The sequence below is a fragment of the Suillus subalutaceus genome (genome assembly GCF_016647625.1).
Source record: "Suillus subalutaceus strain FC151 chromosome Unknown DFJ58scaffold_18, whole genome shotgun sequence".
Classification (NCBI taxonomy): domain Eukaryota; kingdom Fungi; phylum Basidiomycota; class Agaricomycetes; order Boletales; family Suillaceae; genus Suillus; species Suillus subalutaceus.
The window spans coordinates 337,062-352,106 of record NW_024540267.1 but is presented as its reverse complement, the minus strand read 5'-3'; the positions used below and the strand labels follow the sequence as shown (position 1 = coordinate 352,106).

The window sequence follows — 15,045 nt, the reverse complement described above, 5'->3', positions numbered from 1 at the left end:
CAACCTTGGGCCAGCATAACATTCAAATTTCAAACAAGGAACAATTTGATAAATAGAAGAACCCCACCTGGAAAATATGACTTGAAGCATGAAAATAATATATTGGGTGTCGGGTTGGTGCATTAGACATGGTAAAATTGGCGAGAGTCAGACGTTTAGAGAGTTCAAGCTAATCGTATGTCATGAGGGAATTGGGTAGTCGTTGGTATGACTAGGCGGAGTTTAGAACCCTTAGTCAGTCAGCGGAGTGTCGGTTGGACATGAAGTATGGTGCAGTGAGGTATAGTGCAATGAGGTATAGTGCATGGGGGGTAGTATGATATATGAAAACAGGTGAACGCAATGACACATCTACTAGAAGTCCTCTTCCAACAAGCTGGATGAAACATTGTTAAACACAAAGTCTACCAGAAAGATAGTATACTCACAAAGTTTTGCTCGATACCTGGTCGGTCTTGGCATTCGTGTGGTTGACGTTCGCCTTTGAGTAGTCTGACACGCGCTTCTCGAAGAAGTTGGTCTTCCCCTATAGTGAGACATGTCCATGAAGTCAATGGGTTGGTGGCATTGTACACTTTGTCGTTGCCCAGCGACACCAACAAGCGGTCTGTGACGAACTCAATGTACTGGCACATGAGCTTGGCGTTCATGCCAATGAGGCCAACAGGGAGAGCATACAGAGAGACAGTCAGCGTGAGATGAGCAAAAAGAAGGTAATGACGAACCAGTGAGAAATTCCTGCTCGATGACAACAGCCTGAATAATGATACACTTAACAATATCAGGGTGCGGGCGACGCTTGAGGTGGTTAAAGAGCAAGCAAGCAAAATCGATGTGCATACCTTCATCACGGCTGATGAGCTTGTTGGAGAACGTAAGTCCAGGCATCAGACCACGCTTCTTCAGCCAGAAGATGGACGCAAAAGAACCAGAGAAGAAGATGCCTTCGATGGCAGCGAAGGCGACCAAGTGCTCACTGAAGGTGGAACGCTGATCAGATATCCACTTGAGGGCCCAGTCAGCTTTGCACTTGACGCAAAAATAGTTTCCGTGGCGTCAAAGAGGTATTCGCGCTGGGCGGAATCCTTGATGTAAGTGTCGATGAGAAGTAAGTAGGTCCCAGAGTGAATGTTCTCCATCATAATTTGGAAGCCGTAGAAGCACTGGGCTTCAGCAGCCTGGACCTCATTGGAGAAACGTTCAAGGAGGTTTTCATTGACAATGCCATCGGATGCAGCGAAGAAGGCGAGGACGTGTGAAACAAAATGACAGTTCGTTGTCATTAAGACGGTTCGTCCAGTCAGGTGAGCAGCCTCTTCTTCACATAGTTTTCTTCTCTTCATCAGTCTCCTCGAGCTCAAGACCCTCTTTCGAGACACAAACAAGTTTCTTGCCCTCGAACTCTTTCAGCTGCGTGACGGCGTACTCATAAATGGGGTCAACGAGAAGGAGGACTTCAAAGCCCTTCTTCTTGAGCGCTTCAAGGAAGAGTGAGTCGCAAACAGCGCCAAGAGATTCACCGGTGAGGTGATAGATCGATTTCTGGACCTCGGGCATACGCGTGATGTAATCTGAAAACATTGTGAGGGAGCTGTCCTGACGGAACACACAAGATACACTTACCCTTGAGCGAAGTCTGTTCCTCAAGCGCCTTGGTGGAGAAGAAGCGGAGGAACTCAGCGAGCTTGCTGCGGTTCTGGGCATCCTCGTGGATACCGAGCTTCAAGTTCTTGCCGAAAGCTTCGTAGAACTTGTTGAAGTTGTCCGGATGTCTTTTGAGAGATCCATCTCCTCAGCAGTCCAGAATGATGCTTCGGCTTTCTCGTACATTTGCCATATATGATGATTTGTTAGAACGAAGTCAACAGGAGGACAGACAGTAACAAACCTCATGGTATTGAATGGGGAAAAGAATGAAACAGGCGCTTGGATTCTTTGAGCAAAGGCTCTTCGCCTGAAATGAAAAGCTAAGTTGAAGATTAATTCATACATGAAACTAAGCCACTGACTTTCAGTAGGTCGATTTCACCGACCAAACGGAGCAGCAGGAGGGGGTCAGTGAGGATAGCAGACGCGTGCACGTCAGACACGCCCATCGAAGCTGCCTAAGCAAGGACGATTGTTACGGGTGGATGGAGGAGGGAGTGCAGCTATAATTTACATACCAATATCATTTCGATCTATCGTCCCAGGACGACAAATGATGAAATAATCATGTGACCGTGTTGTCCTAACATTGAACTCATCGACAACGAATGTCATTGCCATCATGCCTATAGTACTACCAGATGTTTTTCCTCAATTCCCATTTCGTGCAGCGACTCAGGTTCCGTTGTCAGCAAACTTCCTCACTGCACACGATATACTTTCAGATATCTACCGGCATGCCTTACAGATTCTTAATCAAGAAGACGCTGATCCAATTCAGCTTATGTTTCATATAGAAACACTATCTGGAGATGCCATACCTCTCCTGGCAGCGCTTGCACAGAATCCCCAAGGAAATGAGATGTGTGATTGGCTTTCTCGTGCGGCAGGCGTGCTAGGGGAGCTCTCAGCGCAGTCATCATTGTTTCAATGCAATATTCAAAACCGGTGATTCGCACTCTTGACTTGCTTTATTTCAGTAGTCATTGATTAAGCAATGCAGTATGGACAAGGACATAGTGTTCCTTGAACCAGTAACCTTACTGCGCACAAATCGTGCAGGTCGCCCGAAAAAAATCATCGATACTGAATTCCTCGCTGAAGCACTTTCAAATTCATGACTTATTAACCTGACGGAATTGGCCAAGACACTAGGACTCCACAGAAATACTCTGCGACTTTATATGAAAGCCCATGGAATCATACGAAGGTACTCTGAACTCACCAATGCCGACCTCGATATCCTTGTTGGCGAGTTCAAAAAAAAGCGACCGGACTCCGGCATCAGATATATAATTGGTTTTCTTCGCAGATATGGACTCCGAGTACAACATCGACGAGTTGTAGAATCCCTTCGGAGAGTGGATGGCTTGGGTCAAGTGTTACGAGACCGTCGAGTCAAACGCAGGCGAAAATACTATGTAAAGCGGCCAAATGCTCTATGGCATGTGGATGGGCACCATAAACTGATTCGATGGGGAATCGTGATTCATGGATTTATCGACGGGTTTTGCAGAACGGTCCGAGTCTAATGTGTCTCATCTGTATTTGATTCTGACGTCTAGCCTTGCCAGATAACTGGACTCAAAGCAAGTAACAACAACCGCTCTACTACTGTCTTAGATCTTTTCAAACATTCAATACAAGAATACGGCACACCCTCTCGTGTACGAGGAGATCGCGGTGGAGAGAATATTGATGTTGCGACTTATATGATAATGAAACATGGACCACGCCGAGCATCATTCATGTGGGGATCGTAAGTTATTCTACTTATTTACTGTATTATATGCTAATTACAAGTACCAGTTCTACCCGGAATTCACGGATCGAACGTTTGTGGGTTGAGGTGGGCACGCAGTTTGCTCGGAGATGGAGGGCGTTTTTTACTCGCCTTGAGAATTACCACGGACTTCGCCCCGACATCCCTAGTCACATTTGGCTACTTCAAACACTCTTTCTTAGCGAAATCAATCGGGACTGCTACGACTTTCAAGCGGAATGGAATTGTCATCCAATAAGCGGTCCGGATACAAATAATAAGAGTCCAAAGGTAAGTTCACAGATGCATTATTGACACAACTATGATATTGACACATTATAAAAAAGGATTTACGTTTTTTGGGACAGGTACAATTCGGAGTATATCAAGATGACTGTGAAGGGATACATCCCGACGTAATTGAAGAGTATTACGGCGTCTATGGCCGTGTTGCAACTCGACGCCAACACCAGACCGGAGCAGGTCATCCCATGGACGAAGAAGACAGTGATGATGGTGAGGAACCTCAAGATATAGCACAAGCGGTCAATAATCAGCAAAGGGATCATGTCCACCATGAAGCCATTGGTGTTCCGTCGCAAAGGAACCCTTTCGTCAATGAAGGAACATACCAGCAATTTTCTGCCACTCTCACCGAAGTCGTAGCCGAAGACATAACACCACGCCATTGCAGGCCTGGCCGCAGATGAGTGGGAAGGTAATGGATACCCCAGTTTTTGAGACCATTTCCAGTTGGTCGCCGGGGATCCAAAGAGCTTCATGTGTCGCTTGGAGAATTGATATGGTTTAGTTGAGCAAAGCTGTGGTGTCAAGCATTAGTAGTGTTGTCATATTTTTTAGCTGCTGGTAGAGAGTGACGAGACTTACTGGTTTAATACATGAATGAGAGCATTGCATAGCCCAACTGGTAGTGATCTCGTATTAGCTTAAATAGACACAATAACCAGACTCGATAACTCACTTCAGGTCATTTTCGCTTCCTCTTGAAGTCACGTTCACTCTGCACCCTTCCACTTGCGGTGACGCTGTAATTGCATGGATTCCATCAGCGAGAGCAACAACAAAGTCATCTTCTGTAGAGGCGTCAAGGCTGACAGTGAACCATGTGACTGCGAGGAGTTTTTTTGCTCAGTCACAGGACAAGGGTCATTGTGTGGAGTGTGGTCACGGCCGTAGCAAGCACCCTCGTAAAGTCTTGGACTACAGACCAGAAGATACTATTCAAGACGAACCTCAACCAAGTTCATCGGCCACCATCAAGGAGATATTTGATCGAGTCGCTGGTGGCAGGAGCATCAATGACAAGCCATCTGCCACAAGGCGAGGGAGCCTCTCACTCACTGCTGCCTGGGACGAAGCCATCTCAACATTGTCTTCTACTCGACTCGCTGGCTACAATAAATTGGCCAAGGGTCTGGTGCCATCAGCTGGCTTGCGGAAGGTATGAGCCTGATATACATGGACAGCTAGTACAAAATTTCATTGATAACTTCTAGGATCGCAAAGAAACCAACCCATACCCGCCAAGTCAAGTGCACCGGAACACTGCCTCTAATAGTGCCACAGCAGCGACTGCCACTGTGTTTCGAGTTGCGTCAATCGCCATGCTAATTTGCGGCTTCGATGTCAGTCAAGTAGTACCCTCAATGAATCAAGCTAATACCGTATCGTTTCACAGAAGAGTGGTCTCATCAGAGAAGCCAAAGCCCCAGGCAAGGGTGGCCAGAATGAAATACAAGCCATGAGGAACCGCGGGTGCTACCTCGACCAGCAGTTTAGAATCGACAGCGGATGGTCATATGCAAAGATCACCAATAACCTATGTACCTGGTTCCCAAAGGTCTTCAGATACCTGGATACGCAAGTTGAGAAGCGAACGTCCCAACCACAGTCCAGCCATGAGGAAAAACCTGTTTGGCGCCTCCTAAACAAGTCTGGACAGGTGTTGACAGTTGTCGATGTTGCATTTCCAACTGGAAGTGACCTCTCAAAACACAAGGGACGAGACAAAGCCAGCGCCAGCGAATGCCATCTCTGGTTTGGTAGGTTCATGTTTATTTGCTTTGACCTTTATGTGCTAACAAATCCAATTCAATTTTCAGTAACGAGGAACCGGATCCCGGACGATATTTACGAATCTTGGAACACGCAGCCTGTTATTGCAGGTTCAGATTCCGAATGTGATGAGAGTGACCAACTTTTCTCTGATACGGACGGTTCAGTTGCCGATAAGTCTGACAACGAGCTCGCAAGTTCCTTGATGGAATTGGATCTGACTGATGTCAAAGTCAAGGACTCAAACCCCAAAGGTAAAATGAAGGCAAGAACACCAAAACGTACCAATCACAGTGAGTGTTATGGAACTTCTACTAATTGTTCACGTCTTACTTGTCTGTTTTGCAGTGAAACGAGTCCTTTCTCCTGATGAGTCATCATCCGATACGAAGCGCCGAGTGGTTCAAAAGAAACATAAGAAAGGTTCGTCATCCTGCTTGTTTTCTCAGATACTACTTAATGATATGTATTTGATGTTCAGAATCAGCAAGTGACGTTCCGCTATTCTTTTCAGACTCAGGAAGTTCAAGTTGTCAAGCCCCTCCACCAACCCAGCCTCAATTCAGTAGCCTCCGTCACGGTGACCTGCGACTCAAAGTGTCATCTCCACCCGAATTTGTGTCCGTCAGTGAGGACGATGTCCTCTGGCGCAACAGAACGGACGGCGATGACCCCTTCGCTCCGGAACGCATCAATCCTTGGGACTCTCGTTATATCATGATGCAGAATGCTGCTAACTTTCTTATTTGAATCGCTGATCACCCTTTGAGCTACAGATAGTACTAATTTCATTTCATGTTCTTCCTCGTGCTTTGCGGTACATACTGTCAACCTCATCCCGCCTCATCACATCACCCATCCTATACTTCCTACCTTGCATCCTCGTGGTGCACTAGCTAATGATATATCACGGTCACATACATATCTCATTCATTACTTCACACTCTTTTCCAAATAGACAAAGATTTCGATGTGTGAAGTGTGTAGTGCGGGGAAGGTTAAATTCAAACGCGGAGGCTCTGGACAAGATGCGCAAGTGCGGGGGACAGCGCGCAGGGGTGCGCAACGCGCAAATAATAAAAGTGCTGATATAACGCCATAGGCGTTGCCTGCACACCGGTCACAACCTTCCTCGTACTCCCGCTGACCTAGTACTACTTCTCCCGCCATCTCCCACTTTGACCTCGTACACCTTCGTGACACCCTCGAGCCACCTGGCGATCTCCCCGACTGCCGGCAATCTCGCGTTACTCTGGCACATATTTCATATGGCTTTCAGCACCCTGATTCTGCCCTCTTCTGTACCTTCCATCTCGCACCCTTCACACTTTTGCTACCCATGGCTATATCCCGGTAATTTCTCATCCATTAGCCAGATGCTATGTCATGGTCTGCAACTGGGAAAGACGCGTCAGGAAATCAACTCTCTTTGTTCCTTGTCCCTTGAATCTAATCAGATCAGATCATCGGGCTGATTGTCGTTTGCTTTATGTAAATGTCGTTACAAGTTGCAACGTTTGAATGGGATGTACATGTTTCGGGACAGAATATCAAGACGTTTGTGAAACCGTGAAATACAGGACTCGGCGTGAGTACACAGGCAAATTAGCTATGTAAGAATAGGGAAGTTAAGGACTACTGGCTTCTACTACGTCTTGCTTGATCATCTGAGCCAACTGACTTGCGACGTCTCGAGACATACCGCAACGCTTCGTCAGACGAGAAACAAGATCCTTCTTTCTCACAAACGAACTCGCTGTAAGTAACTCCTTCAGCTTGCGCATTAACGATACGAACAGGTTGTCCCCTCCTATCCATGTTTGCTTCTGCCCGTCAGCAGTAAATTTCTTAACAAGATTGCGGATCGTGATGCGCGATTCTTCATAAAGGATTTGGTGTCTGCCGTCCAATCTGTTGGCGGCAGTGATGCACGCATGACCAGCGACCTGGATCCGATGGTTTTGGAGGGTGGCCTGGTTTCTTTCCCACCAGTCCTCCATCCTCTGCTCTCTTTCAAGATGTGTGATCGCAAGAACAATGGGAATCTTCTTCTCGCAGATGAATTCATGAAAGAGCCGGTAGTTGCTCTGAATCGTAGCAGTGACTCTGTCGGCACGAACGCAGAATAGAAGTAGGTCAATGCCGCCTTGCCTGTCCAATTCCTTGATGAGCCGATAGGCATTCTCGACAGACTCGAGGTATTCTCCGATTCTCAGCTGTGGTTCCTCCAGCCCGATGGTATCGAAAACCACATACGAGTCGCCACCGAAACCGATGGTATAGTCTTTCCACTGCATCGTACAACGTTGCGTGTCAGGAGATGTGGTGGCAACCTCCTTTCCCGCCATAAGGTTGATGAGCGAGCTTTTGCCTGCTCCCGTCGCGCCGAAGACGACAATATTTTTATGTCTGTTGCCACTTATAAATATCAAAAGGTATACAGGGGACCTGGAGACTACATGCCGTTTAGGAGGGCTCTGTATAGTGCTATGTAAGGGTTGAGGTTAGAAAAATACGCACAAAGGGCATCTGAAGACGACCTACCTATCAGCCATTTCAATCTCTCCTGAATTCCATTTAGGAAGGCTCTGTATAGTGCTATGTGAGGTTTGAGGTTAGAAGAATACGACACAAAAAGCATCTGAAGATAACCTACCTATCGGCTACCTTAGTCTCTCCTGAACTCCATTTAGGAGAGCTCTGTATAGTGCTATGTGGGGTTTGAGGTTAGAAGAATACGGCACAAAAGGCATCTAACGACGACCTGCCTAACAGCCATTTCAATCTCTCTTGAATTCAAGTTAATAGTGGCAATTTTCGTTGCAATGCATCTAGTGACTTCGGTTGCCTCTGGGCGACACATGGGGTCCCAGGACCAGCATTTGTTGATCAAGTTCCAGTGATCGTCAAGGATGTTGTCAGGACGTGCAGGAATAGCTCCTTTCGATAGCTCAATGATGATATGATTTGAATTTTTCTTCTCGTTCCACGGTATAACCCCTGACACGATCTGAGAGGGAAAGGTTCAGGACAGAGTTGCAGAGAAATACAGAAATCTCACAAAGAACATGACACTACCGAAAGAATATACATCACTCTTGAAATTCGGTCGTACAAGTTCAGCCTCCGGGTCGATTCCAATGACCTCAGGCGCACGCCATTGAGGATTGAAGCTGCGGCCTGCGGTCGTCGTATTCAACTGCGACTCTACGTCCCCTGCGACTGTCGCGAGACCAAAATCTGTGAGGCGTGGGTGCCCGGAACCATCTACGAGCACATTCCCCTGATGCTTATGAATGAATGTAAAACCCCACAGAGAGACTACCCAGCATACAGGATGGAGGTCGCCGTGAACGACATCTTGGGAGTGAACTAATCCAATAAGCATCAAGAACGAAAATAATAACATAATAGAAATCCACGAACGATATTCGAGGCCATCAGCAACGCCCCTGGCCTGGTAGCATGAAAATTGATAAACGCTTGGTGAGTTTGATTGTTGTGAACGAGAGACTCACCAGTTTGATTTGAGTGGATGCGGAAATTGTACCTTGCTCCTTGAAGTATGTAAATAATGTCCCAGAAGACATCCATTCGGAAATGAGAGCCGGAAATAGAGAATCTTGGACCTTTGCGATACCAAGTAGCGGTACGATAGTCGGGTGTTGCAGTTTAAGCCACACCCTGAGTTCTCGATTTATTCCCTATTATTGAGCAAAGTGTGATAGTTGAGTTGGGGCATTCCAGCTAGTAGCATAAGATTGACTCTGTTTATTTTTCCCATAGTTCTCCCAGCCTGAGGACCAATCTTGAAGATCTTCACTGCGACCTGTCAATGGTCATTAGAGGACGATTGATGAACTCGGACAAAATTTGGTCAGACCAACCTCCATCGTGCCTTCGTTGGACTCAATGGTACGCCGATAAACTATGCCAAAGGTACCGCCAGATGGAATTTCGTCCTTCGAAGTCGCACTAGCAGAAATTCGAGATGTGAAGTCACGAGAAGTATCAATGCAAATAAAGTGATCGATGCACTCGGGAATGTTTGTGGCCCCCGGGCAATGCCCAGAGTCCATCACTGCGACCTGTCCATGGTCATTAGAGGACAGTTGATGAACTCGGGGAAAAGTTGGTCAGACAAACCTCCACCGTGCCTGCGCTGGACTCAACGGCACGCTGACTCGGATAAACTACACCAAAGGTAGCCTCAGTGGACGGAATTTCGTCCTTCAAAGTCGTACTAGCAGACATTTGAGATGTGAAGTCACGAGGGGTATCCGAGTCACTGCAGAACACGATGAAGCCTTGGGGTCGAGGCACATTATACTAGGTGAACACTCACTCTTCAGGCGTAAGTCCCATCATGGTAGGTTTACTTGCAGCAGCCTGAGACAGGTTTCAGGAAGATTGAAAGTACTTGAATTTGCGGTGCGATCTTTCCAAGTTGCGCAAGGCTTCCGCTGGGGATTATAAGAAGACCTGGCAGCCATGCAGATCGGACCATTCTCGGATTCCATCCGAGAAGCATTGCTGATCGTAGTACCGCCTCAAGGCTTTGGAATATGATGGAAGGATCCATGCTTTTAATATCGATATAAAAGGCAAAAGTCAGCGTGCAACGGGTACGTCACCGGGGCGTTTGAATAGCCTTCCACAGATCAATCGATCACCAGCTGCAGTGTACATGTCGTGTACGAGCAGTTTCAAAAGTCGCTGACTTCGGGTTGAACACTATTGTAATAAGTTACTGCTCGCCAACCACAAGTATATTGTGATTACATCGAGACCTCTATGGAGACATTGATATCGCAGTCATTGATATCTGTAGACACACTATATTCATGTCAGGAAGCAACCCATTTGAGTTTGCTTTTGGCGCCGCCAGATCAAAATTTGCAAGGTGTCGGCCAACCTTCTAATTATTACGTAACTTCCGAAGCAGGAGGCTCAAGGTTAGCACGTGCTGAACGACAGTAGACCTCCGAGTCCGAGGAGGTCTATTGGGTTTGCCTGCTGCCAGCGAGCAACGCAATCTTTGGTGCATCATACAGTGGTGCGAGGCATATGGCTCTCGGGGCGGTGGGGTCGACATATTGAATCTTGATTCCCCGCCGATTACTATGGATCACTGGAAGTTATGCGGTTATGAATGCAGACCTGTCCAGGAAGATGTTCCATTTCACAACGAGCGCTGCACAACGTTGCTTGCACGTTGCAACTGCCAAAGTTTGGTTCTAGTTTCAACGAAAAAGGGTAGTCGATATCCAACCTCATGTTAGCTTTGCACGTCGTAACCTTCGGTGTGCACCGTGTCCTGTCTGCAGTGGCATAAGTATCAGACGCCGTTGAATTGTCGCTCTCATCGAAGATCGTCCACCCAGCCAGAAGAAACAGCTTTGCTATAATCGTGAGCTCACCGTGATGCCCCCTTTTTGCTAGAAACCCAGTACTGAGGAAGCGCTGTGCTAGGTCCATTGCCAATGCCTCCCAAAAACATTGTCATTTTTGGAGAGAGTGGCGTCGGGAAAAGCTCCATCATCAACCTCCTCGCGGGTCACCGGGTTGTCCTAGCTAGGAAAAGTCACGTCAATTCTGACCGTCACAAAGAAACAATTCGCTTCACCTCGACTACGTCCCAAAACTCGCCATCTACCCATTTTACACATCACGATGGCGAAGAACAAAAGCGTCATTCACGCTAAAAGCATCGTTATATTAGGCGCAATGGGCGCCGGAAAGAGCTCTCATAAACCTCATTGCAGACCAAAACATCGCTAAAACTGGCTCCAACCTCAAACGGTGCACCCTCACATGGACCAAATATGTGTTACCCAAGCTCTTTGATGATGGGATGCAACACAATATCTTCGACACGATGGGGATCGAGAACCCAGAACTCGAACCATATGAGTACCACCGGTCCATCAAGGATGCCAGCCGCCTTCTCCGCAAGCTCGATGAATGCGGCGGTACCAGTTTGTTGGTATACTGCATTAAAAAACAGCGTGTCAATAGCGCATTGCAGAACAACTATCAGTTATTCCACGAAGTGTTGTATCAGCGACGAGTCCCCATAGTCATGGTGGACGCGGAACCATGCATTGTTAAAGGAATTCCAGATCGTTGTGGAGGGACATGCATGCGTAACGACCCTGAAGGATAAAGATGTCGCGGTGAAGTACAGGGAATCGAAGGAAGCCGTATGTGAGCTGATCCGGCAGTATGCAGCCGTTACGCCAGTGTCTGGGGGGTGGAAGCAGGAGGGGATAGTCAGCGCATTCAAGCGACGGTTCGGGCGTCCCAATCCGGAGGACAAGAAGCTGCAGCATAAAATACAGAAGGACCTCGAGGGTCAATGTGGCATGAAGAAAGAGTTGGCTTCGAAGGTTGCAGAAACACTCGTGTATCCGTAGACCAACGGACGTAACGATTGATCGCTGTATATATATCACGTCCTATGCACTAGCTTTAGTGTAAACCAGGCTTGCATTCAAGCTGTGGTCTGTAGATAAGTATGCGTTAGTACTAGTAGTACGAGTCGCGGTAAAGTTGTTTGTCATTCGAGGAAAACTTACTCTCGCACTCGACATCGTCCAGGTTGTCCTTCGGAACAGGTCATCAGCGAATGGATGATTCCTTGATATTGTAGCCGAGGATGCAGATTTGCTCCTACTAAATATTGTCATTTATACGGCGAGAATTTTTGGTTGGAAATACATAATTAATAATTGATGCAAAAAATGTTGTTGCATTCCTCCATTGCAGCAGATGAGGGGACGGTCCGTTCTTGTACTCGCTCGCTTCCAATCAATCAATTACATAAACAATTCGCTTCATCCAAAACCTCTTGAACAAATGAGTCACATCCGATTGTACGATTCCTGGACCCATGATCGATCGATCATAAGTACTGTACATACATGCGTCGCAAGCATGCCGAACATTCTGCAGCATGGGCTTACAAACTCTGACAAACCACAATAAGCGCCTTGCCACAATGCCATCAATTTAAAAAACCAGCCTCACCGTCTGCTTCACTTCTTAGACCTTGCCTCCTCCAAAGTAGTAGCCCTACCCACTGGCATGGACAGACTCGCGCCTCGACAGTGAGTCTCCCATAATGTCCCTCGACCTTTTATCATATTTTGCAGTGATAACGACTTCACATCTCAAATTTCCGCGTTGAAGCTCGAGGATCCATGCGAATCTGGTTCATTTGGCGCTGTCTACCGGCGCAACATCAATACTAGTGAAGGCACAAAAGAAGTTTGTCTGACCACATTGCCAAAATTCCTGAATCGTCCATCTGATATTCATCAGGTCGCAGTAAAGGTATTCAAGATTGATCCTGGGAGAGCTGTGGAGAAATATAAGAAGGTCAGTCATCTAACCGGAGTTTGGCGACTCGAATCACACTTCGCTCAAGGCCTATGTAGGCAATGCATCGGGAACTCAGGGTGTGGCTTAGACTATCAAAACACCAAACTATCGTACCGCTACTTGGCACCGCACATGTTGGGTCTCTGTGTCCTGCTCTCGTTTCGCAATGGATGCCCTCTGGAACATTGTATATGTACCTCGAGAAGCAAGGTACAATCACCGCTTTGGCTAAAGTTAAATTGGCAAGTCTTTTGTTCACCGATCACATTCACCAGGCATTGATGGATTTTATGTTACAAGGTCAGGGGCGTTGCCGATGGCCTCAGATATCGTTCGTAGATCGCTATCCTATTGTTGCTTTTGTTCTTGATGTCTATCCAGTCCACTCGGAGGATGTCGTTCACGGTGACCTGCATCCCGTATGTGCAGTCGTCTCTCCGTGGATGTTGCACTCATTCATAAGCCTCAGGCAAATGTGCTTATAGATGGTGCGGGGAATCCACGTCTCACAGATTTTGGTCTCGCAACAATCGCAGAGGATGCAGAGTCGCAGCTGAATACGACAACTGCAAACCGCAGCCTCAATCCTCGATGGCGTGCGCCTGAGGTCATTGGAGTCGTCCCGGAGGCTGAACCTGTATGGCCGAATTTTAAGAGTGATGTATATTCTTTTGGTGGTGTCATGTTCTTTGTGCGAATCCTCTGTTTTTCTGCAGTTCTGTCCTAAGCTTTCTTTTCTCAGATCATCTCGGGGGACATACCATGGAAAGAGAAGAAAAACTCAACTCAAATCATCGTTGAGCTATCGAAAAGCGCAACTCCTGCTCGCCCCAACAACATTCTTGATGACCACTGGAATTTGATTCAAAAATGCTGGTCTTGGGACCCAGATCATCGCCCGTTGGCTACGGAAGTCATTGGATACCTTGCAACGAAAACCACCCCATTTTGGGGAGGGCCGAAATGCCTGAAAGGTCCGTAGTTTTCAGATGTCGTTTGTGCCCTATCTTCTAACCTGGAACGCTGTGTAGCACTATCCCGACCATACTTCCTGAAATGGCTGAAAGGTACATAGTCATATTTTTTGCCGTATTTTTCCAACCTCAAACGCTATATAGAACTATCCTCCCTCCTAAAATGGCTACAAGGTGCGTGGTTTTCAGATGGGCTCTTCGTACTGTAGTTGTCTAATTGATAAGTAGGACCAAGCGTGGCATCACTTCAACGAGTTCCAATACCCCTACACTACTACGTCCTAGCAGGCTAGGTCTCACTAAAAACATTGTCATTTTTGGAGAGAGTGGCGTCGGGAAAAGCTCTATCATCAACCTCCTCGCAGGGTACCGGGTTGCTAGGACCTCTCCGGACAACGGACATTGTACATTGCGCTATGAAGCGTATAATGTCACCATCAGGGGCGTGCCGTACCGCATCCATGATTTTCCCGGGATTGACGGCAATCGCATGGACCCTAGCGGATTTCTCGACGTCGTCATCAACGCTGACAAGTTGATGAAGGGAGTTGAGGGTTAACGGAGGAGTCCATCTGCTGCTGTACTGCATCAAGGCAGGCAAGATACCACCGACGTTCGTCACCAACTACAGGCTATTCTATGAATTTTTCTTCGAGGAGAAGATACCAGTTGCGCTCATCGTTACTCACCTGGAGAGGGAGGACCCCATGGATGACTGGTACACGCGAAACAAGGGATCGTTTGACCGCCATGCAGTCATGTTTGTTGATCACGCTTGCATCACTGCGGCGGCCCAACCTGGACGCGAAATACAAGAAGAAATACGACGCATCCAAAAAGGAAGTGAGTGACTTGATCACACGAAATGAAGATACGGTAGTGGACTGGAATGGAGGAGATAGGTGGCTTGCCCGGTTCATTGGAAAGTTGAAAGACCTCTTAACGGGACGTCCAAGCAAGTCAGACATTTTTGGGGTCCTCACGAAGCGCTGCGGAATGGAGGTTAACCTAGCAAAAGACGTGATCCAAAAACTTAATAGATGACGTGAGTTTACTCGTTACGATAGCTGGACACAGAGGCTGTTTCATTATGATTGGTTATCACCATGTAATACGACTGTAGGCGGGGACTAGAATATTCAGTTCTGCTATTCTTCCTACGATGTGAGATACTTGGAGATTCAACGTGGAGCACACTCACCT

The 15,045-nt window shown here is 47.2% G+C and overlaps 9 protein-coding genes across 9 annotated transcripts; 6 read left to right on the top strand and 3 right to left on the bottom strand.

The window, feature by feature from the left end:
* Positions 1–424: 424 nt before the first annotated feature.
* On the bottom strand, positions 425–1,893 carry DFJ58DRAFT_714689 (ferritin-like superfamily; the record flags this gene model as incomplete). Its single annotated transcript, XM_041384050.1, has 5 exons — positions 425–526; positions 576–638; positions 751–976; positions 1,036–1,315; positions 1,752–1,893. The coding sequence occupies 5 exons, from the start codon at positions 1,891–1,893 to the stop codon at positions 425–427; spliced, it is 813 nt and encodes a 270-aa protein (XP_041247634.1).
* Positions 1,894–2,783: 890 nt separating this feature from the next.
* Positions 2,784–2,984, top strand: DFJ58DRAFT_632307 (uncharacterized protein; the record flags this gene model as incomplete). The annotated part of the gene is made up of 1 exon (XM_041381220.1): positions 2,784–2,984. A coding segment is annotated over one exon (201 nt), but the record flags the coding sequence as incomplete, so codon positions are not given.
* A 452-nt stretch (positions 2,985–3,436) lies between these two features.
* DFJ58DRAFT_655041 (uncharacterized protein) lies at positions 3,437–4,119 on the top strand (the record flags this gene model as incomplete). The annotated part of the gene is made up of 2 exons (XM_041381833.1): positions 3,437–3,700; positions 3,757–4,119. 2 exons carry the CDS (start codon positions 3,437–3,439, stop codon positions 4,117–4,119), a joined length of 627 nt encoding a protein of 208 aa, XP_041247632.1.
* Positions 4,120–4,379: 260 nt separating this feature from the next.
* Positions 4,380–6,464, top strand: DFJ58DRAFT_770651 (uncharacterized protein). Its single transcript, XM_041389107.1, has 7 exons — positions 4,380–4,513; positions 4,563–4,871; positions 4,927–5,055; positions 5,109–5,472; positions 5,533–5,778; positions 5,834–5,908; positions 5,967–6,464. Exons 1-7 carry the CDS (start codon positions 4,466–4,468, stop codon positions 6,233–6,235), a joined length of 1,440 nt encoding a protein of 479 aa, XP_041247631.1. The 5' UTR covers positions 4,380–4,465; the 3' UTR covers positions 6,236–6,464.
* Positions 6,465–7,054: 590 nt separating this feature from the next.
* Positions 7,055–8,957, bottom strand: DFJ58DRAFT_154068 (P-loop containing nucleoside triphosphate hydrolase protein). Its single transcript, XM_041378918.1, has 8 exons — positions 8,912–8,957; positions 8,820–8,857; positions 8,547–8,768; positions 8,254–8,495; positions 8,142–8,195; positions 8,030–8,083; positions 7,949–7,972; positions 7,055–7,894 (listed from the first exon to the last, which is right to left on the bottom strand). Exons 3-8 carry the CDS (start codon positions 8,553–8,555, stop codon positions 7,114–7,116), a joined length of 1,164 nt encoding a protein of 387 aa, XP_041247630.1. The 5' UTR covers positions 8,556–8,768; positions 8,820–8,857; positions 8,912–8,957; the 3' UTR covers positions 7,055–7,113.
* DFJ58DRAFT_611335 (kinase-like domain-containing protein) lies at positions 8,562–9,180 on the bottom strand (the record flags this gene model as incomplete). The annotated part of the gene is made up of 4 exons (XM_041380890.1): positions 8,562–8,768; positions 8,820–8,857; positions 8,912–8,942; positions 9,004–9,180. Coding segments are annotated over 4 exons (453 nt in total), but the record flags the coding sequence as incomplete, so codon positions are not given.
* Positions 9,181–10,968: 1,788 nt separating this feature from the next.
* On the top strand, positions 10,969–12,229 carry DFJ58DRAFT_863591 (uncharacterized protein; the record flags this gene model as incomplete). Its single annotated transcript, XM_041394106.1, has 3 exons — positions 10,969–11,073; positions 11,208–11,537; positions 11,566–12,229. The coding sequence occupies 3 exons, from the start codon at positions 10,969–10,971 to the stop codon at positions 11,899–11,901; spliced, it is 771 nt and encodes a 256-aa protein (XP_041247628.1). The 3' UTR covers positions 11,902–12,229.
* Positions 12,230–12,298: 69 nt separating this feature from the next.
* Positions 12,299–13,668, top strand: DFJ58DRAFT_770638 (kinase-like domain-containing protein). Its single transcript, XM_041389106.1, has 7 exons — positions 12,299–12,594; positions 12,640–12,754; positions 12,809–12,865; positions 12,925–13,110; positions 13,169–13,199; positions 13,250–13,559; positions 13,611–13,668. Exons 1-6 carry the CDS (start codon positions 12,572–12,574, stop codon positions 13,351–13,353), a joined length of 516 nt encoding a protein of 171 aa, XP_041247627.1. The 5' UTR covers positions 12,299–12,571; the 3' UTR covers positions 13,354–13,559; positions 13,611–13,668.
* DFJ58DRAFT_770630 (P-loop containing nucleoside triphosphate hydrolase protein) lies at positions 13,481–15,002 on the top strand. Its single transcript, XM_041389105.1, has 7 exons — positions 13,481–13,559; positions 13,611–13,846; positions 13,900–13,935; positions 13,987–14,016; positions 14,071–14,359; positions 14,391–14,606; positions 14,659–15,002. Exons 1-7 carry the CDS (start codon positions 13,551–13,553, stop codon positions 14,884–14,886), a joined length of 1,044 nt encoding a protein of 347 aa, XP_041247626.1. The 5' UTR covers positions 13,481–13,550; the 3' UTR covers positions 14,887–15,002.
* Positions 15,003–15,045: the final 43 nt, after the last annotated feature.